The following is a 22,115-nucleotide window of genomic DNA, read 5'->3' as shown; positions in this document are numbered from 1 at the left end:
TAACATATATAAGTGATTATCATTGAAAGATCACAGGTTAATGTAAGCGCGAGGCAAGGCATTGCAAATACGAAATGCTGGTAGCTTAACAACCAGAATGTTGAATGCAAGCATGCAAACGTAAATGCATTGTGTTGTGCAGGTACCGAAGGTCACTTTGTGCGAGCTCACGCCTTTTGTACGGTTAGTGCTGTTTGTGGAGGAAGCTGGAGTTGCCGTCCGATGATGCCCCCTTGTGGTCGAATGGAGTCAGATATGGTGGCCCAGCTGGCCAAGGCAACATGTCGACACTCTGCACAGCATCTTGGGCTACAACAGCTGTATGTGGGCGAGCGGCATTCTGTTGGAAAACACCCCTTCAATTCTGTTCATAAGTGGCAGCACAACAGGTCGAATCACGATATTGATGTTCAAATTTCCAGTCAGGGTGAGTGGCATAACCACGACAGTGCTTCTGCTGCCATATGAAATCGCAACCCACACCATAACTCCAGGTATGGGTCCAGTGTGTCTAGTTCGCAGACAGGTTCTTCTAACCAACACATGGCCAACGCTGTCACCGAGCCAGAACCAGCTTTTGTCAGAAAACACAACAGACTTCCACCATGCCCTCCAATGGGCTCTCGCTTGACAACACTGAACTCCCAAATGGCGGGGGTTTGGCGTCAGTGGAATGCACGCTGTATGGTGTCTGGCTCGGAGATGTCCTTGAACTAACCAATCTGTAACAGTTCACAGTGTCACTGTGATACCAAGTGCTGCTCAGATTTCTGCTGCAGATGAAGTACGTTGCGCCAGAGTCATACAGCGAACAAGACGGTCGGTATTGCCTCGCGGTCGTCCGGAGTCCCGTCTTTTGCGACATACGAGGGTGAGTCAAATGAAAACCTTACATTTGTAATAACAAATCGAAATTTCGCACCGTTATGCTGTAAGTTGGTAAGCGTGCTACAAACAGCGTGCAGAATGGCCTGTAGGTGGCAGCATAGTGCAGATGTACACATACAATTGCAGTATAAGTATAAAGATGGCCGCCCCACTTGCGACTTTCACTAGGGCAGAACAACGTTCTGTTATCCGGTTTTTGCGTAGTGAAGGTGTTAAAACTATCGAAATTCATCGACGAATGAAGGTTCAGTACGGTGATGCATGTTTGTCACAGCAGAAAGTCTACGAATGGAGTAGGAAGTTCGCAAGTGGAGGATGCCCCTCGTCCAGGTCAGGCACAACGAGTTGTGACTCCACAGAACATTGCAGCAGTTGAAGCCATAGTGAAGTAAAACGGCCGAGTGACACTGAATGACATTGCAGCATGTTTACAGATTGGTCATGGGTCAGCACATCACATTGTGCATGATGTGCTCCAGTTTCACAAAGTGTCTGCAAGATGGGTGCCACGACAGCTGACTCCTGAAATGAGAGAACGAGGTGTTGATGCTTGTGAATAACTTCTTCGGCGCTTTGAACGAGAAGGTGATGGCTTCCTTGCAAGAATCGTTACTGAGGACGAAACCTGGGTTCACTTCCACCAACCGGAAATGACGAGAGAGAGCGACTTAGTTTCGAACAGAACCATCAGCAGGAGATGGTTATGCAGACTCTCTTTTGGGACGAAAAAGACGTCATTTTGGAGCATTACATGCCTAGAGGGACCACTGTCACCAGTGCATCATACACATAGCTCCTAAAAAAATCATCTGCGGCCTGCAATCAAATCAAAGCGACGTGGATTGCTGTCAGCAGGTGCCCTTTTGCAACACGACAATGCAAGGCCCCGCACTGCCCGTACAACATTTGCAACAATCACAGACCTGCATTTTGAGTGTCTTCCTCAGCCAGAATACTCACCAGACCTTGCCACCAGTGATTTCCATATGTTTGGACCACTCGAAGACGCAATGGGAGGAAAGAAGTTCGGTTCTGATGAAGAAGTACGCCACGCGGTGCATGAGCGGTTGTGCGGACTACCAAAAGAATTTTTTTAAAGGAATTTATGCACTTTGTCAGCGGTGGAGGAGTTGCATTGAGCGTGGGGGGATTATGTTTAAAAGTGATACAGGTTTGTACCACTTCTGCACAATAAATAATACTTTAAAAAACATTTAAGGTTTTCATCTGACTCAGCCTCGTACATTTCCGTGACCATCGCTGCCAGCGATCATATACATTGGCTACAGTCCTGCTAAGCCCTTCTGCAGTATCGCAGAGGGAAGACGCGGCTTAGCCCTACTAACTCACCACGTCGAATCTCAAAGGTAACTAACGCTCATGACCGGTACAGTGTGTATCTAAAGCAAAGCTAATTTGCATTCTTAAAGTGGAGCTAACAATGCCATTCTTATGCAACTGGCAAAATATCTGAAGAGACATGATCTTTGAAATGTAGAAACACGCCTGCCCTTTTCGTTCACATAGCAAAACTTCTTCTTGGTGTTGCGATTTTTTCCCGTCAGGATGTTATTCAGCCCATCCGCTCCGGACAACAACTCTGGAGGGTAGCTGTGAAGCGGTAGTTCGACACCGCTGACGTCAGCAGCGAAACGGCGGCACACCTGCGGGTCGGCAGGCGGAGGTAATGCGTTACGCAATGCGTGGCCCGTGACCCGGCACGGCGTGTGCGGTTTGGACGCCGCCGGGGAGGCGGTTTCCCCCCAGTAATCCGGCCGGCCGCTGGGAGAAACGCACAATTATCGGAGCCTACTGCCCACCGCCGTCACACGAAAAGTCTGGCTCCCTGTATTCGGCAGCCACCCTAAAGCCGGATTCACACACACGATCACAGTGACGCCACAGCTAGTCCCATACTGCTACAGCACCATAACCGTATCCATCGCACAGGATGCCACAAACTCTACACAGCAGCAATCCTTCCAATATAGCGTCAGCTGACGTCATATGGGGAGTGTTAATGATGTAGCGCGGATTTATAAGATTTGTAGGCTCAGAAAGAGCTTGTTGACAGCAATACACTCACAGAAATCTGTATGTAACAGGAATAAAGTGCAAGGATCGAAAGTTTACTTACAACTTGTAAATAAAACGCTTTCGATTTATTATTCAGTAAAAATTACATAATTATTATCTGCTCACTATAAATCACTTAATTTTTATCGAAAATAGAGCACATTTGTCTTTAAAATCGTTATTAACTAAAAATTTTTCCTTAAAACAATGAATAAGAAATCGGCAGATTCTTTCTGATAATGGGATGAGAAGTTCCGCCTTATGCAAGACACCTTTTTTTGTTTTGTTTCATCCATAAGGCGGAACTTCTCATCCCATTTTCTTAGCAAGCACGGAGACAACAAGAAGAACTGCACCATAAGATGATTATTCTTGCTGATAATTTCTGTTTCGTTAAAATTTATGAATCGCAATTTATGAGTCGCAAGGTACGCCCAAAGGCCCTCTTGACTCTTTCCTTCATTTGCCACAGTAAAATATACGTTGTGATGTTTTAGCTAGTTCACCTGCATTCCTCTTCGTTTTGGGAAAATGAAGATTTCTGTGTTAGGAAATCCGTTGTTGTTACTGCTTGGGGAGCAGTCCTGCTCTTAAGCGCCACCATCATTCTCACTGTAGTCCATATTGCTCTCGCGTTTATGCAAATAAATCTATGTCCCTCACTATCGATAAGATTACATGTGGAGTGCCAGGATGAGTCGGTGACGCGTACTGCGTATAATTTGGAATTCGTTGGAATTCTCCAATTGACCCCGGTGTACGACTGGGCACTTACGCTCGTTGGTAAACGACGGTTATGAATGTTGCTCCATATCGCTTGCCAGTTTGTGAACTTACATTTCTCTTCTGTGATGTCCCCAGCTTTGTGTTACATTAATTTATTGTACATTTCAGACATGTTAGGCAGTTTCGTATCGGGCAATGTCACTTGCATATAGTTAACATTCGATGCGAAGTCTTTGAAACATCCTCTATAACAATATACGTTTTATAAATATGGTCTGTTCCTCCTAGACGTTTCGGTATGTTCGCATGCAATTGCTGTTGGAAATGTTCAAGTACATGTCTTCTTCAAAGGGAACAGAAATGTATAGAAGGATAAAACTGCTTAAAATCTGTCCTCATTTATTTTTTTAACTCCTGGGAAAAGAAGCTCCAAATTCATAATCCTGATCTGTGTGCAAAGCTGGCATGGCTGTTTCATAAGAAATACACGTACTCTGTTGGGTAAGAGCAGTAAACGTCTACAGGAGTGACGGAATATGCAGGGATCCCGATTGAATTTACATCGACAGTACATTGTGACGTGGACACTAGGGGAAAAAGAGTGTTGACAGGGACACCCAAGTACCAACAGGAGTTTCGGCTTACTCGTCAGCTAACCTGATCCGCTGTCTAGCTGCACTCCAGTGAAATGAAACGACTGGCATCAACTCCGGAAAACTCGTCGCCTCTTACGGTTGTACCGGTGACAGCCACACGGAAGGACTCTATTCGGTACTCGATCGTCGGTTAACCGGGTGCGCTGGCCAGCTCTGGAGGGCAGTCAGCTAGTGACAGAGCGACACAGCAGTAAACCAGTAACAGCTGGATGCGAGTAAGGCGCAGATCGCGAGGCAGCTGCGACTTGCAGGGCACAGTCCAGCGGCGTATTGCCAATCGCTCGCGTTCACGCTCCACTTACCCACACCCCCCCTGGCTGAGCTCTGCCGTGTGCCTGGCGCGACAGCCTCCGTGCTCACGCACGCTGAGCGGCCGAGGCGGCTTTTATATGATAATGCACGGTTCCAGCAACGACTCAGTCAGCCGGCTAACTGTTATTGTCGTACTTTAGCTGATTTATGGACCCCAATTTACATGGATCGGCGGTGATGAGATGCGCCCGTCGTGCAGGCGGGGTCAACGCCTGGGCATTTATTAATGTTAAGCACAAATAAGGTGATCTTAAAAATTAATCTACATCAGAATAAACATACTAATGGGGAGCTGGCACTCATTGTTTTATGTCGGAGCATAGAATCCCACATCCTACACCCACTCCCCTTTCGCCCCACAACTTCCAACACACATTACAAAAATAACACTTCAGTTAACTATGTTCACATTTTTTACTGTAATGGACGCAATGACCCAAATTTCTTGCTTTTGTCACATTTGAAATCATCATTAGACAACACAATTCTCGTTTTCATATGGTCGTGTGTTTCCTTTTTTTTATTTGGAATTCTCTCTATTCCCAATCCGTGTCTGTGCTACACATCTAATGATCTAGCCGTCGACGGTACATTAAACCTTAAGTTTCCTCCTTTCTAGTGCTAACGGGTGTGGACAGCGATTTACTTTAAGGGGGGGGGGGGTTGGACGTCAAACGGGCCGACTTGGAGTAGGAGAGAGACCGCAGGACATTTTAATTTCCACTTTTACAAATAAATTCATAAAACTTTGTCAGCATGACCAGAAAGGATTCAGGATTCACACTAATAGCAGTGAAGTTGAAAAACATAATAAAACAATTTTTTTTACATGTGAAATTTCACCATTTTTTCACTTACTTTTAGCTGAATTTGTTGCTATGAGTACACTTTCTTTTACAAGTAAGAGAGATTAATCGATGAATTTTGCACAGCATACAAACCATAATTACAGGTGTATGAAACTCTAGAATTTATTTTATTCATGAAAAAATGAATGAGTTATTCCATTTTCAAATTCATGTTTAGAAAAAGCTTATATTTTGTAGTTAATTATGTCAGTTTTTACCACAATTTTTAATATACTTAAAAAACTATAGAGTTTTGCATTAAGGAGTTTGTTTTTAATAAGCAGTGCAAAATTCATCGAAGAATCTCTCTTACTTATGAAGGAAAGTGTACCTATAGCAACAAATGGAGCCAATAGTAACTGAAAAAAGATGAAATTTGACATGTAAAACAATTTCTTTTGTTATGTTTTTGAACTTCCACTGATATGAGTGTGAATTCTGAATCCTTCCTGGTCATGCTTACAATGTTTTATGAATTTATTTGTAAAAGTACAGACAGTGGAAATTAAAAATGTCGTGTGGTGCCTCTTCTGCTCCAAGTCGGCCCGTTTGACGTCCTACCCCCCTTAATTAGCGGCTCTTGCGTGGCACTGCGCTATATCTTAAATCGTTGCAAACATATGACTTGAGCACATCCCAAGGCTGATTCCGATGCTCTCAATGGCGCGTTCCACAACGGTTTCTGCCCACCTCTTCACTTCCTGAAGTACGTCGTTGTTCATAGAACTCAGTTAGCTAAGAGTTCAAAACCGTTACAGAATCGCCAGTACCTCACAACCATTGGTGTCATATTCGTCAAAATCGTCGCCATCAAATGTGTGCACTTCAGCTTACCTCCGCACTATCCTCTGTGAAAATCAACACGCATACTACAACCAGAGAGATCTTGCGAAACTCAGCTCGCTGTGTTGTTCCATGAAATGAAGAGAACTGTAGACAACGGCGCCGAGGTTGACGCCGTGTTCTTCGACTTCAGCAAAGCACTCGATAAAATTTCACACAGTCGTTTAGTGAAGAAAGAATCGAGGTTACCGAACATCTGACCAGCTTTGACACTGGATTCGGGGTTTCCTTGCATACCGAACTCAACATGACGCATTTAACAAAAGAAAAAAAAACAAAAAAAATTAACAGACGTAAAAGTAATTTCAGGAGTACCCCAAGAAAACGTTACAGTTTACAATATACATTGTGGTTCCGTGATAATATTACAAACTTTCATGGAATGATGGAGAAGGATAATGTAACCATTTGAAATAGGGAAAAATGGTCCGGAAACGACCACGTCGAAAGTTATGAGCGAAAATCGTTCTGATATCTCCGACAGTATAGTACAGAGTTATTATAATTAAACTTCCGCTAATTGAGCCAGTGCAGACGGAGAACTATTTACCGTATGGGTACCCTACTTTATATGAACTATGTTCAGGCTGTGAGCTGCAGGATTTTGTTTATTAGTTGTGGTTCAAATGGCTCTGAGCACTATGGGACTCAACTGCTGTGGTCATAAGTCCCCTAGAACTTAGAACTACTTAAACCTAACTAACCTAAGGACAGCACACAACACCCAGCCATCACGAGGCAGAGAAAATCCCTGACCCCGCCGGGAATCGAACCCGGGAACCCGGGCGTGGGAAGCGAGAACGCTACCGCACGACCACGAGATGCGGGCTTTATTAGTTGTGTTAGTATCATGATTTGCCGTTGAGCGCTGATACTGGGACGGTGATGTGGGTTTGAAACACAAGCATCAATGTCCATTATATTCACCGATAGTCAACATGGGTCAGGATAAGGTGAACAGGGCTTTACTCGTATAGCTATTTTATCAAAATAACAGCAATAGCGCTTCTAGTCTCTTCGAGTATCGACACGTTAAAGGAATACGGAGAGATCCCCTTTCAGCATAGTGGTTGAAGAAACATGAGTCGGAAGTTCGACTTGGGAACTGCTCCTGTGAGGCCGACGGCCCATTGCGCCACATATTTCTGAAGTAGTTACTGTTGCCGTGGCTGAGAAATCTGGATGCAACGTGCGCTCTTCAAGCAGTGCAGGACTTGTGTCACGATAGCTGAACATTCCACGGTTCGCCGTTCGAAAAGTGCTGCGAGCAATTGTGAACGGGTATCTAGGCTGTCGTCACAAATGGTTCAAATGGCTCTGAGCACTATGCGACTTAACTTCTGAGGTCATCAGTCGCCTAGAACTTAGAACTAATTAAACCTAACTAACCTAAGGACATCACACACATCCATGCCCGAGGCAGGATTCGAACCTGCGACCGTAGCGGTCGCTCGGCTCCAGACTGTAGCGCCTAGAACCGCACGGCAACACCGGCCGAAGCTGTCGTCACATTGAGCAACGTTTGCAACATGGAACGTAGACATGGTACGCAATTAACAGATGTTACCCTCTCATGCGGAAATTGAAATGTGTTACTTCCAATGGTTTATTTCTCTTCCACAAATCCTCACAAATGTTCGCACGAAGTTTTATTGCCTTTTCCGTGGGGGCCCTCTCGAGTAGCGAAAGTTTAATTATAACCAAGCTATAAACGTATCGGTACTGTTGTTAGCAAGACTGTAGGGTAGGGGACATTCAGAGGTGCTAGTACTCACCAAAACAAGAAAAAATGTCTAGTAAACATTAGCTCTAAAATGCATATCTTAATAGCTACAAACGTTTGTACATTTTCCCTGCAGTGAGATACATCTCTTCTACTGAACAAGCGCCCATAGCTCTTAACTGTTTTGGTCCGTCCTACGACCTCTGAAAGTTACCTATTCTACACCCTTAGAAATAACAGTACAGTTACATGTGTCAGAACGGTTTTCGCTTATAAATTACGACTCGGTCGTTTCCGGACCAGGGTATCTTAACCGCAGACTGGTACATCTATCCCTCTCTGTCATCCCTGAAACTCTGTAACATCATCACGGAATCACGCAGTACACAGCTGATGTCGTGGATAACGCCGGAAACTGCATGAGACTGTTTGCAGATGATGCTGTTGTCTGCTGGAAGTTAGCATACTCAGAAGACAATAGCGAACTGCAGGAAGAGTTGCAAAGTTTAGATTATTTGTCCAGGAATTGGCAGCGGACCATGATAGTGAATAAATGTAATATATTGCACATAAATATGCGAAGAAATCCGCAACAGAACGATTACACTATTGGCGACAAATCACTCGAAACAGTAAATACTTATAAACTATCTAGTAAGGACCTCGGGTGGTGTGACCACATAAAAGATACAGCAGGAAAAGCAGATATCAGGCTGGATTCATAGGAAGTTTCTTAAGGAAATGTAATTCATCCACTAAAGAAACGGCTCAGAAAACATTATATATGTATGGAGAAGATGGAAGAGGCCACCCCGTAGGATAGTCAATAGTCATGCTTCTTCTTAAGATAAAAAATTTCAAACTTTTGTAAAAAGGGAGAAAGGTAAGTGGTAATTCAGAGATTTATTTGGTGACTCGGTACTCGTTCCTCTTGAGACAGACGGCTGGAGACACCCAGTTGAATGTGTTGTCCAGTTATTTATTTCAAATTTCTTAGGAAGAACAATTAGGGTTCAAGGATCCGTCGACAAGAAGGTCATTAGAGACGGGGCACAAATGAAGTCTCTTAGGAGCGTCCGTTACAGTCACACGTGTTTTTGGAGACCGTCGGTAAAGCATACGAACCTAGTGTGCTCAGCTCTTCCTAATCTTGTTCGTACCATCACCCTCTCCCTCCCTCCTTCTCACTCGTAAATTAAGAAGTGTTCCCTCCATAAAGTTATGCTAAAGCAGAAGCAACCGCTTACATGTGCTCAAAACTCAGACGACAAACAACTACCATTTCTAGGTGTGCTGGTCACGAGGGCTGGTGAAAACCTGCGATACAAAGTGTATCGAAAACCGACACACGTGGACCGATACCTACATAAACTGTCAAATCACCACCCGAGCCAGGAAAGAGGCATGATTAAGATGCTAGTAACTCAAGCAATACGAATATGTAAGCCACAACACGTCAGACCCGAGATGCAACACCTGTGAAGTGTTCTGAGGAGCAATGGGTACCCCACCAGTTGCATAAGAAGTGGCACTCAGCGAAGAGTCACCTAGGAAAAGGAAATGTCGGGTGCGGCCTTTCTGTCTCACATTCGCAACGTTACGGGCAGAATCGGCCCTATATTTCGTAAACACGGCGTAAAGGCTATTCATAAATCGACATAGAACATCAAAGAGTGTCTTAGATCGGCAAAGGAGAAAAGAGACCCACTTGCAATGTCAGGAATATATCACATACCATGCACATGCGGAGAAGCCTATGTTGGAATGACTGGATGATCAATCAACACCAGGATCACCGAACATAGGCGGCACTGCAGGTTGGGGCAGGTGGAGAAATCGACCGTGGCGGAGGACGCTCGCCGGTCGAAGTGGCCGAGCGGTTCTAAGTGCTTCAGTCTGGAACCGCGCGACCGCTACGGTCGCAGGTTCGGATCCTGCCTTGGGCATGGATGTGTGTGATGTCCTTAGGTTAGTTACGTTTAAGTGGTTCTAAGTTCTAGGGGACTGATGACCTCAGATGTTAACTCCCATAGTGCCGAGCCATTTGAACCATTTTTGGAGGACACTTGGTTCAAATGGCTCTGAGCACTATGGGACTCAACATCTGAGGTCATTAGTCCCCTAGAACTTAGAACTAGTTAAACCTAACTAACCTAAGGACATCACAAACATCCATGCCCGAGGCAGGATTGGAACCTGCGACCGTAGCGGTCTTGTGGTTCCAGACTGCAGCGCCTTTAACCGCACGGCCACTTCGGCCGGCTCAGGAGGACACACTGTGTGAGACAGACCACCTAATAAAAATCATCGACGCGGAATTTCTTACTGGAGGGAAAAGTTGTCACGCCCGTTTGTTCAGAGAATCTATAGAAAAATGGTAATAGCTTAAACAAGAAAGAAGAAAGTCCCCTGTGTTGCAGCGAACGGCTGTTGCAGGTAGAAACGGAAAACTGCAGCTGAAATGACCGCGGAAAAACCCTTGGACGTTGGCGCGCCATGTACATATAATCTGCGGCCGTGAGCTCGACTCCAGTTCACCACCAGCGATAGAGGGTGAAGCTTTGATTCTGCCAGCCGCTTGTGGAGGTGAAACGTCAGACAGACCATCAAACTAACTTCAGCCGAAGAACCCGAGTCAGAAGCCAACAGTCAGTCTGTCAACAAGTGGACACGAAATACTTAACAATTTTGTAAATAGAGTTTAGTCTGCTGTCGGAGGCCGGATCCTCTGCGCAGTTAGAGGCGGCACAGCCTCTGCCAAACAGTCGCCCTAATCACAGCCGTAGTTTTTCCATCAGAACAACGATTACAGAGCAGCAGGTGCAAAAGAACAGATGACGGTTTGCGTGTCGTTATAAACCGCTAACTGGTTGTCCCATTTCTTAGGGTAATCAAGTTCGTGAGGGAGCATGAGGCGGCGCAGAAATAAAAGCCGTTTCCCAGTTTTCTCCAAATCACAGTACTGGGGGCTCAAGGACCTCCCTACTGCTAGCATGAGAACGAGAAACCCGCTGCGTGACCTTTACTTATAAATGGCATGTAAATCTTGTTACTCCTATCTTCATTCTGTGGCTGTACTGAAGTATTAATCAGTTTTACCCCCCACGGATATAGTATATTTCACACCAGTTTGATGCTTATTACATGGCACCTTTGTACATTCTTCCAGTCCCTCCATCATCGGCGGAGCTAGTTCCTGTATACTGTAAACCTGTACTACTGTGATGTTGTGTTCGTTTCATGTACATCCTGGCTACGATAATGTATTCACTACTCTCTTCATTGCAGATTCCCCACATTTCTATTTTCTCATTCAGTATAGGCCTACTCCTACTTTTGTCCCTATGTAAAGTCGTAAAATTACCGTAGGCTACCGTAGACTTCCATATGTAACTGTAGATACGGTAGTTTTCCTAATAGCCTTGTCAGTTATGATCATAACTGCGTTACCTGTGCGTTAGGTGTGTTGCAGATGTATCAGGTGTACCTCATTTCGATCGCTTTGGTTGCTTATGCGATCAGTGTCTTACTTTATTCCCCTAGATACAGGAGTCTAGGAACTGAGTGAGGATATATAAAGGGCCGCGTTGCCTATGGAACATTCTTGCTCTACATACTTGTCGTCCTGGCTGTTATTTAAAAATAAACAGTATTTATACCACAGTAAAATTGTCAATGTTTTATTCAGGTTTTATTCGAAAATTGTTGATTTTTTAACGAGAAACAGACGGATGTTGTAGCAAGAATAAAAAAAAACCAATACAGATTTATTACATAGCGCTAGGAAACGCAACTCCCACCGAAGAAAGGTAAAATTAAAAACACTACAAAACATATCAAACATTGCTTCAATATTTCGTTGAGCTCATACAGAACATGCTTCTACTTTTTATAAACAACGTCCGCACTTATCAATAACAGGAAATTCTTGCCTTCATCACGATGAACACGTTCCATTGAGTACAAAATAACAACAATCATTAAACAGATTTTTTAAATATTTCTGCTTGTAAAGTGCACTCGCACCAAAAGTAATTAATTTGGTTACACAAAAATGTAGAAGTTACGCGATCATCTAATTTTTATTACTTATAAAACGCAGTGTATGTTTTGTAAGGCTACAAAATACACAAATGACTAACAATGAAACTGTGCAGTTCTCATTATGTGAAAAACAAACAAACAAAAAGCAGAGAGAACCCAGGTCTTTGGGTTTTTCATGATACCACGATAGTACACTCACGATCGCGGTATTACGAAAAGTCCGAGGAGCCGCCAGGGGGCCAAAAAGTTCCGAAGATGGCTTTTAGATAAGCCGAAACCGGTTAATAAAGAAACATTATTGCGATCTCGACTGTTCATTTTTAAATACAGTTACGTTTGTTTCCCTAGCAATGCTCCCGGTAACCCTTTCACTTACTACGTGATTTATGTACTGTACCAGCTCTACCCTTGTCTGATTGTATACTGCACTGACCTGACCAGAAGTTCCGTTCTTCCTGCAGATGCTGTTTACTAATTCCCACAAAACGCAGCTTCTACCTATGCATTTCCCTTCTTGAATTCTCTTGTCGAGATATGTTACTTGGCAGTGACACATCATGGGAAAGTTACTTTCGTCCTTAAGTTTTGATTTACAGTGTACTTGGCTGGGACTGAACTACGTGTATCCGTGTACGGAAGTGAAACGAGGACGAGAAACAGTTCATACACGAAGTGTACAGAAGCTTTTGAAATGTGGTGGTACAGTAGAATGCTGAAGGTTAGATGGGTGGATGGAACAATTAATGAGGAGATTCTGAACAGAACTGGGCAGAAAATAAAATTATGGCTCTGCTAAACGATAGGACACATCCTGAGGCATCAAGGAATAGTCTGTTTGGCGATGGATGAAATTTGCGTTTTATAAGTAATAAAAATTAGCTGATAGCCTAACCTACGCGCTTGTATGTACCCCTAGTAATTACTTTTGATGTAAGGACAGCTTTTATGCACAGAAACAAGAAAAATATATATAATGATTGTTATTTTGTACTCAATATTCTTCATCATTCTCAAAGATATTTCATATAAGTTCGGCGAAGTAGTGAAGCGATGTTTGATATGCTTTCGCTTTGCGTTTTTTCTTATTTTGCAAATAGTTGGAGAAATTGCGTTTTCTAGCGCTATATGATAAATATGCATCGTTTTATTTTCTCTGCAACATCACTCTGTTTCACATTCCAAATCAACAGTTTTCGAATAAAACCTGAATTAATCATTGAAAATTTTAGTTTTGCTATAAATACTGATTATTCTAAGTAACAGAGACGAGGTTAACTATGTCCCAAAGGTTACCTGACCCTTTTACACCCTCACACTGTTTCCAGACAATTCAGTGCTTTTAGCTTTTTGGGAAATGTAGTAAGACACTGCTCGCGTATGTACGAGGGTTATACGGAAAGTAAAGAATGAACGGTAGCGAAATGGAAAATACAGTTAAAATCTAATGAAGCTTTGCAGAGATGTACTGGGCAATGTGTCTACCACGCCTGTCGATCGCATCATGTCGCTCTTTTCGGTTCTGAGCTCACAATGAGAACGTAAAGATGGCTAGAAATTAGCGCCCCCCGTCAAGTATGAGGGCCTGGCGAAAGATTTCACCTGAAGCTATGCAGTCCACATAACATAACTGTCATGCGGTCCGTTCTACACGACAATTCTCGGCCACAGTCTGCAGGGGCAATGAGGATGCTCCTGCAGCGTTTTCGATGGGAAGTGTTTGATCACCTACAATACAGCCCGGAATTGGCTACCGCTGAGGTTGATCTCTGCTCAAATAAACCGCTGGCTTTGAAGACAATATTTTGACACAGACAAAGAGCTGCAGTGCAGACTAGAAAATTGCCGAAAAGCACTGACGACTGTCTTCTATAACGAGGGTTAGCTCTGAGCACTATGGGACTTAACTGCTGAGGTTATCAGTCCCTAACTTAGAACTACTTAAACCTAACTAACCTAACGACATCACATACATCCATGCCCGATGCAGGATTCGAACCTGCGACCGTAGCGGTCCAGCGGTTCCAGACTGTAGCGGCTAGAACCGCACGGCCACCCCGGCCGGCCCTATAACGAGGGAACTGAAAAGCTGGTACAACGCTACGACAGATGTCTAAGTGTGAGCGGCGACTGTGTAAAGAAGTAGCTGGAAGGTGTAGCAAACCGTTGCAAATAAAACAGTTTTGATTTTCTCTGTGGTTTCCATTTCGCGACCTATCGTTCCTTACTTACCGAATAGCCATCGTAAAAATGCGATTTTTATGAGGTAGCGCCCAATAGGTATGCAACACACCTAATGTGCAGGTAATACTGATACGACCTTAGCTGATCAAAGATTCTAGGAAAACTATCGTAGTGTACTCTTACTTATGGTAGTCTACGGTTGCCTGTAGTAGTTTTGTAGAGATGAAGAGGGTTGCACAGGATAGCCTAGCGTGGGTTGCGCCTCAAACCAGTTTTCGGACTGAAGACCACAACAGCATCGACGACAACATACGAAGTGATTCGGATTATATGCTAGTAATAGCGAGCTGTACACCAGTGCTGCTGGGAACTGTGTCCAGAGTCGTATCCCAGGCGCGGCCTGATATTCCACAAGTGCGCATCTTACTTACGGGGTGGCAGAACGGAAGCGTGTCAGAGGCTTTTAGCTGCCACTCAGTCCGGTAACTGTTTGCAACGCAAACGGGCCTACTTTAGGAGACGCTGCGATTTGAGGACGTGCTGTGGTGACCTGGAAGCAGCGCCTTGTCGGAAAGGCGAGGCGGCGTCGGCGTACCGCCAGGGGCGACGGTTCCGCTGCGCTGCGCTGGCAGCCCGACTCAGGTGTGGCCCGGAGCGCTGCCAATTCCGAGAGCGAAAGGAGTTTTCGTAAGAGGCGCTGGCGCGGTATAGCGAGGTACTTGGCCCGCCACGGAGCCGCGGCGTTGCTCTCCGTAACGGCAGGCCTTTTCTAATACTCCTATCTGGGCGCCGTGGGACCCGGTGTTTACAGCGTTCAGCTGTGACAAGGGAGAGGCCGTCTCTGGAGAGTTACGGCTAAATTTGCTCGACGTGCCGAAGCGGACACTGTAAACTAGACGGTCACTGTTGTGTAGTATTGTAGAACACGATACACACAACTTGTTTGCAACCCAATACAAACGTACATTTCATATTCTTAATTTATCTTTTAATTTTTTCCTCTGATATTTCCCTATTGTGATTATTTATCTGTAATCTATCTTTCATTTATTCAGCAAAATAAGAAGGTAATAACGTAAATCAGTAATAAGCATGCCCGATATAATGTTTTGTTAACGGCACTGAAGTGATGGAATTTTCATAAAAAGACGTTAGTTTTGTAAGAGACGTATTTACCGAAAGGATGAACATATTAGTTTTTTCATGTGTGGGTCCACAGCCTAGACGTAATTTCTCTATGTTCAAATCATTTTAGACGTTCACCGCAGACTGTCAAATTCTCTATACAACATGACCTTTATTGTCCCATATACGAGGGTGCGCTGAAAAGTACTGCCTCCGAATTTCTTATAGCTGGCCGCTGTGGCCGAGCGGTACTAGGGCCTTCAGTCGGGAACCGCGCTGCTGCTGCAGTCGCAGGTTCGAATCCTGCCTTGGGCACGGATGTGTGTGATGTCCTTAGGTTAGTTAGGTTTAAGTAGTTCTAAGTGTAGGGGACTGATGACCTCGGATGTTAAGTCCCATAGTGCTTAGAGCCATTTGAACAATTGTTTTGAATTTCTTATGTGAAAACTCTTAAAGGTGTTTAAACAAAATAGACTTTACTACGACAAAAAGGAATTACAGACAATGGCTGTGAGAAGGCATTAATTTCAATAAATGAGGAAAGTTGTGAAAATTTGTGCCGCACGAGGATTCGAACCCGGGTCTCCTGTTTACAAGGCAGATGCTCTGACCTGTATGCCATACGGACACAATGGTCAGCGCAACTGCACGGACTGCCCTAACACTCCACCCGACTGATCCAAATTCCGAACTTATCCACACACTACTAATGTAGTGCTCCTTGCCCATTGCCCTCATTATTCGCCGCATTTCGGCAATGCCCGTAAGAGTTCTAGCCTGGTGTTCATCAGCGCTGAAGAGAGGATTGGTCGTCCTCGTCTGAATTATATGTACTGTACGTAATGTGATAGCATCCAACATCCTTATGGGCGAATGGCAAATCCATTAATAGGTAAGAGAATTGTTCTTGGTAAACAAGTAAAAGATTGCACTTTTGTAAGCTTCTGAAAAAAAAGCAGTATTGCTCAGAACGTTTGATTGTACATTATGTTGGTTAACACTGCGAAGTTAATCGTAATAAATAATATGTTGTGAAATTAACCGAGCTGTAATAATCTAACTATGCCCGACGCTGTATCAAATAAAAATGAAGTTCATTGTCATGAAGTTATACAGAAGAGCTCGGGGATGAGCGTACGTGTCAGTTCGTAACGGTTTTTAGCTTGTACACTTGCTGTTTATCGTACTGTGTTATAACGGTGCAGACTGAACAAGAATTTACATGTAAATCTGAAATCATGACCGTGAAAAGAAGTGTCAACTATATCACCTGGGGTAAATAAGCGAACGGACTTGACAATCGTGACTCAGGTCATTTATATGGAATAACAACCCTCGACGTGTATATCCAGTATACAAGTTAAATATATTTTCTTGGTGTTCTAACTTTACCCATTTCATCGCTGAAATGTAGTGGTATATTTTGGGTTCTATTGCCAACAAAATCACCTATCAAATAATATGATTATTAGTAATTTTTCAAAAGGCAGCAACTTTGCAGAAAAGACAGCGAATTTTTACGTTAGAGCACCTACATAACAAGATGAACCGATTCCAAAATCGCTTCAAACATCTTAGTCGGGAGTAAAATGGTGCAAATCTCCTTTCAGACGTCCACACTTAGGCACACTCATTCCAGAGCGTTCCTCTGAAACGAAACTGATGTTATTCCCCATTTTTCAGCTTTCCCACACAGTGCTCTGTCCCTCAAATCCTCGCAGTCGTATTACTCCTATCGTATCTACAACGCCAGAGACATTGTGCATAAATTACACGCGCTGGTATAGCGGCGCCACAACTGAAGGAGCCCTCCGTCACTATCACCCTCGATGAATGTCTCTTGAAACAGTGCTCCATTACTGTGAAGCGCTCACAAAGCTAGAAGTGTTTTACACCACGAGACGTGTTCTCTGCGTCACTAAAATAGAGTGCTGTTGCACGTCTGTGCAGCAAGATATCGCTTGAAGGTTGAGAAAACGTTACGAAACTAGAAATGAATCGCATGGCGCGTAGTTGAGAGCCACCCAACTAGTTTAGGAGAACAGGTTGCGCTGGTCATTTCTCCTAGACGACGCTGTCTGTTACATCTACGCCTCGGAGAGTTACCGTTGGCAACCTGCCACTAGACTGCCTCTAAGATGACATCCCACAGAATTCTGCTTTCTAAAAAGAGCTTCAGTTCGTGAAACATTCGTAGCGATGAGCGTCCGTAGGCATGATTACCTAACGAAACACCCACGTCTAATAAAAGACCTACATCTCATGTATAAATCAATTACCGAAAATAGAAATTGTAATCCGTCAGTATCTGCGACGTCTTCCAGCCAAAAAATGAACTAAAATTTATTTCCGTACTCATACGTGTGCACGGTAATTACGGCATCCTTCTCACTGACCGGCTACAAATTACCAGCGCTAGTTCGGTGAATTTTGAAGAATTGAAAAGTGAAACCTTAAGTATTCTGTTGTAATAAACGAATATTTTAGTTTAGAATTCAAATTTCTGGTTGTGAAGCCGCACGTGACGAAATTATCCCCCAGTAGTTAAACAGCGATTTGTGAGTATATGTACCGGGAGTTCAGTAGTTAAGTGAGGTGGATATAGTGAAAAAAGGGTGTTCGGTAGAGGAAGAAAGCGAAAATGAAGCGGTCAAGAAACAAATGATCGAAGCATAGAAATACGTTGAGCTGTTACAAGACTATGCGCAACAAAATTCGATCGCCTACACCAGTTTTGACTCACTGGAAAAAGAGGATCTCTGTCAGGTAAGAGAAATGAATGGAAGCAAGTAATTTTGTAAATAGTTATTAGCGTTCAGCGAATAACGCGTAACTAATGCAATGGGCTTTCAAATGTAACTGATAGGAAGTTTTGTTAATATAGTAAATACCAGTTTCCGATAAAAGCATACGTATTTTCCAGTTATCTGTACAGCCTCGAGTCCGCATTAACCAGGAAAATTGGTAACTTGCTTGATTTGAGCTCATAAAGCGCACAGAAGTCACGAGTCCAAATTTTTTCATCCCCAGACGTGAAAAAAAGCATATTCATCGGCACCGCACCCCATTTTTCCATGTAAGCACAAGAACCACTAAGTTTTGTCGATCGTTAAAGCGTGATGGGCATTTTAATTTCGTTATTGGGCCACGTAGAGACGTTAGCCTTTTCAATAGATAAAGCAGGTGTCGTAGGTAATTATGACTGTTCGCTGTTGTCATTCAGTAAGGAAGAACAATAACAGACAGAAACAACACTGTACATCCCGCTACACAACCCATAGGCTATAGCCAAGACGTTTCTCCATATTACTTTTTCTTCCAGGAGTGGTTGTTTAGTGAGATACGCAGGAGAACTTCTGCGGAACTTGGAAGGTAGGAAACAGATGATGGCACAATTTTATAAAGTATATTTTTATTGTCTGGGGTGAGCGTGAGTGCTGTAATCGTTAGATTGGCTTATATTTTCCAACACAGTCACAATTGGGTTTTTAGATAACCGGTTTCGAGCGTCTCAGACTGCCAGCCTCTGTCCCATGTGTTGCACAATGGTACTGCAAGGTTCTGTGGAGCACATGAATATGTGGATCCATAACTGCGATTGAGTCGTAAAATACAAAACCATGCTAACTGACGGAACTGAAACTGTGAAAGTCGATAAGAACATTGCAGCGAAAGGCAAGCACCAGGGTTCGAATCTAATCTTACAGGGCTTTCAGAACTGCTCACACTTCATAACAGAGTAAAGCTGCAGTTACACCTGCGTGCCTTGCGTCTAATCGTCGTGGATTTGTGCTTGCTCCGCACGTAAGCAGAGACACGCGTGTAGGTGGAAACGTTTTTATCCGCTTGTTTGCATCAGTCGTTCCATTAACATCTAGAGGGAAGCACACATGCTAATCCGGTATGCAGCTACCGGTTAAATGCGCCCATGTGGCTGGCCAGTGAGCAGTGAGTTTGTTCATCAAAACCAGCCAGCAATGTTGTCCTCTAAAGGCAGGCCGATTAAAGTTGCACAGGAGTAAACGCACCTCGGCAGAGTTATTTCGGAAACCTCTGTCCGCACCCTTTACAAGGTACACTGATCAGCCAAAACATTGTGACTACAGTCCACTGCGACGCTGGATGACGCCTGGTGGCGTTGCAGCAACGTGACGCGGTAAAAGAAATATGTAAGTGGAGCAGGCACAGACGGGGTACCACCCTAACGAAGATATGGGCTGCAAATGGGGAAATCCATTGAAATAAGTGACACTGACAAAGGGGAATTATTATTAGGCAGAACCTGTGAACGAGTACCTCGGAAACAGCGAAACTAGTCGAATGTTCGCGTGCTACTGTCGTCAGCATCTACGGAAAGATGTAGAAGGACAGCGAAACTATCCTTAGGCGCTGTGTGGTTGAACGTCCACGACTTTTTACACCGTGGGTTCAAATGGTTTAAATGGCTCTCAGCACTATGGGACTTAACTTCTGAGCTCATCAGTCCCCTAGAGCTTAGAACTACTTAAACCCAACTAACCTAAGGACAGCACACACATCCATGCCCGAGGCAAGATTCGAACCTGCGACCGTAGCAGACGCGCGGTTCCAGACTGTAGCGCCTAGAACCGCTCGGCCACTCCGGCCGGCTTACACCGTGGGGTTCGGATGCTTGTCTGCTCTCTAAAGTAGGAGAGATGGTGATCTGTGGTATCTCTGCCGAAGGAGCACAGTGCTGGTGCACGCACAAGTGTTCAAAAAATGGTCAAATGTGTGTGAATTCTTATGAGACTTAACTGCTAAGGTCATCAGTCCCTAAGCTTATACACTACTTAACCCACATTGTCCTAGGGACAAACACACACACACACACACACACATGCCCGAGGGAGGACTCGAACCTTCGCCGGGACCAGCCGCACAGTCCATGACTGCACAAGTGTTCGGAGCACATTGTCCATCGTACATTGTTGAACATGGAGCTTCGCAACACCACGTGTTCACATGTTACCCAACGATATCGTCAATTCCGATTGCAGTGGGTAAGGGACCATCGGGATTCGATCAATGGAAACGTGTCGGCTTATCGGGTGAATCGCAGTTTTGCTACACTAGGACGATGCTCGTCTCCACAAACCCCGTCATCAAGGTGAACGGCGGCTCAAAACGTGGAGTGCGCCACGGCCGCAGGCTGCTGGGAGCAGCTTGTGCTATGGGAGACATTTTCTTGTGCTTGCATGAGACCTGTGGCGGTACCCGAAGACACGCTAATAGCTACGAACCACCTGCATCCATTCATGCTTGATGGCTTCTCCGTCGGCGATGTCATCGTTCAGCAGTAGAACTGTCCGTGTCACGTAGCCAGAACTGTGCTACAATGGCTTCAGGAGCGTTATAGTGAACTCACGTTGACGTCCCGGCGACCACATTCACCTGATGCAAATCCTGTGGCATCCATATGGATCGCTATCGGCCGCCATCACTGCATATGCAAATCAGCGGCCCATTATTTACACGAATTACATGGCCTGTCGTAGACATTTAATTCCACATACCTTTACAAACCTACCAACAAACTCCCGGATCCCTGATAGGCATGATCAGTGACGTATTTCGTTCCAAAGACGGACAAGCTATTAAGCAAGCATTCATAATGTTTGGGCCCATCAGTGTAATTACTGAGGTGGGTTTGGCAAGCGGAGAGGTTGAGTGGCGGCGTTTCTGCCGTTCGTAGAGCGTGTTCAGGAGCACTTACCGACAGCGGAGATGGAGTAGTTGGCCGGTGGACGCAGTACGTTGCGCGCCCAGGCGGAACGCACCACCTCCAGTGCGCATGCGCCGGCAGACACGAGCAGCACGCCCGGTGACACGTAGCCCTGGAACTGTAGCTGTCGCATCGCCTCCAGCAGCGACGCGTTCCAGAAGCACTTCAGGTTCGCCTCCAGGAAACCCTGCAACAATCACCCGACAACTAAGCACAACCGAGGCTGGCAAACTCTCATCAACAAACTTCATCCAACTGAAATTCATAACCTCTTGACGAATGCTCATTGTACTCGTGGCAACTGCTATTCCGTTGGAAAAACGAGGGTGGTTATAAAATTTTAATTATCTCCTTGACAAAAAATAGATTTATGGAATTAATTCTTTCTTTGTCTGTTTGCGGTCACATATCAGCATTACTGATACACATTGCTTTGCCGCTGAGAAATTAAAAAAAAAAATAGTTGGCGCACCCATCTCCACTTTTTTCAATGTGCTGCGTCATTAGTCTATAGATATATATGCCAAACGTGAATTTCAGAGTTTGTACGTGATTTTGTGGAGATGGAGACTTTAGAACGTTCATACTTGGTACGAGTTAAATACTGTCAGAATTCCAAAATTAACGCCCGTCTCCGAAGCTTTTTCATAGCTTTGGCAATGCGACACGTAGCATTACAAAAATTCGCTGCTGCACAAAATATTTTGGTAATGAATAAAAGGAAAACCGTTTCAGTGAGTTCCATAGTTTTCAAGGCATGATGTGTTACGTTTGATGCTGTTTCCCGGAAAGGAAAATTACTCATTTTTTAAGAAAAATGTTGACATGGCTCTGGCCGTAATTAAAATTAAGGGAACATTTTTAACAACCGTAGACGTACCATAGAGGCCTATATCACAGGTGAATTTCAGATTTTTACGTGATTGTTTTATGAGATAGAGACTTTAAAG

The 22,115-nt window shown here is 44.3% G+C and overlaps 1 protein-coding gene across 2 annotated transcripts in view; it reads right to left on the bottom strand.

Annotated features, from left to right (window-relative positions):
* Positions 1-22,115, bottom strand: part of LOC126203336 (mucin-17) — a 401,673-nt gene that overhangs the window by 307,943 nt on the left and 71,615 nt on the right. For both annotated transcript variants that reach the window (XM_049937620.1, XM_049937621.1), the window contains exon 2: positions 21,157-21,352. In XM_049937620.1, the coding sequence (XP_049793577.1) occupies positions 21,157-21,352 (196 nt within the window). The remainder of the gene's footprint in view (positions 1-21,156; positions 21,353-22,115) is intronic.

Source organism: Schistocerca nitens, chromosome 9 (genome assembly GCF_023898315.1).
Source record: "Schistocerca nitens isolate TAMUIC-IGC-003100 chromosome 9, iqSchNite1.1, whole genome shotgun sequence".
NCBI lineage: Eukaryota > Metazoa > Arthropoda > Insecta > Orthoptera > Acrididae > Schistocerca > Schistocerca nitens.
The sequence above is the reverse complement of the archived record's forward strand: the minus strand, read 5'-3'. Positions and strand labels throughout refer to the sequence as shown.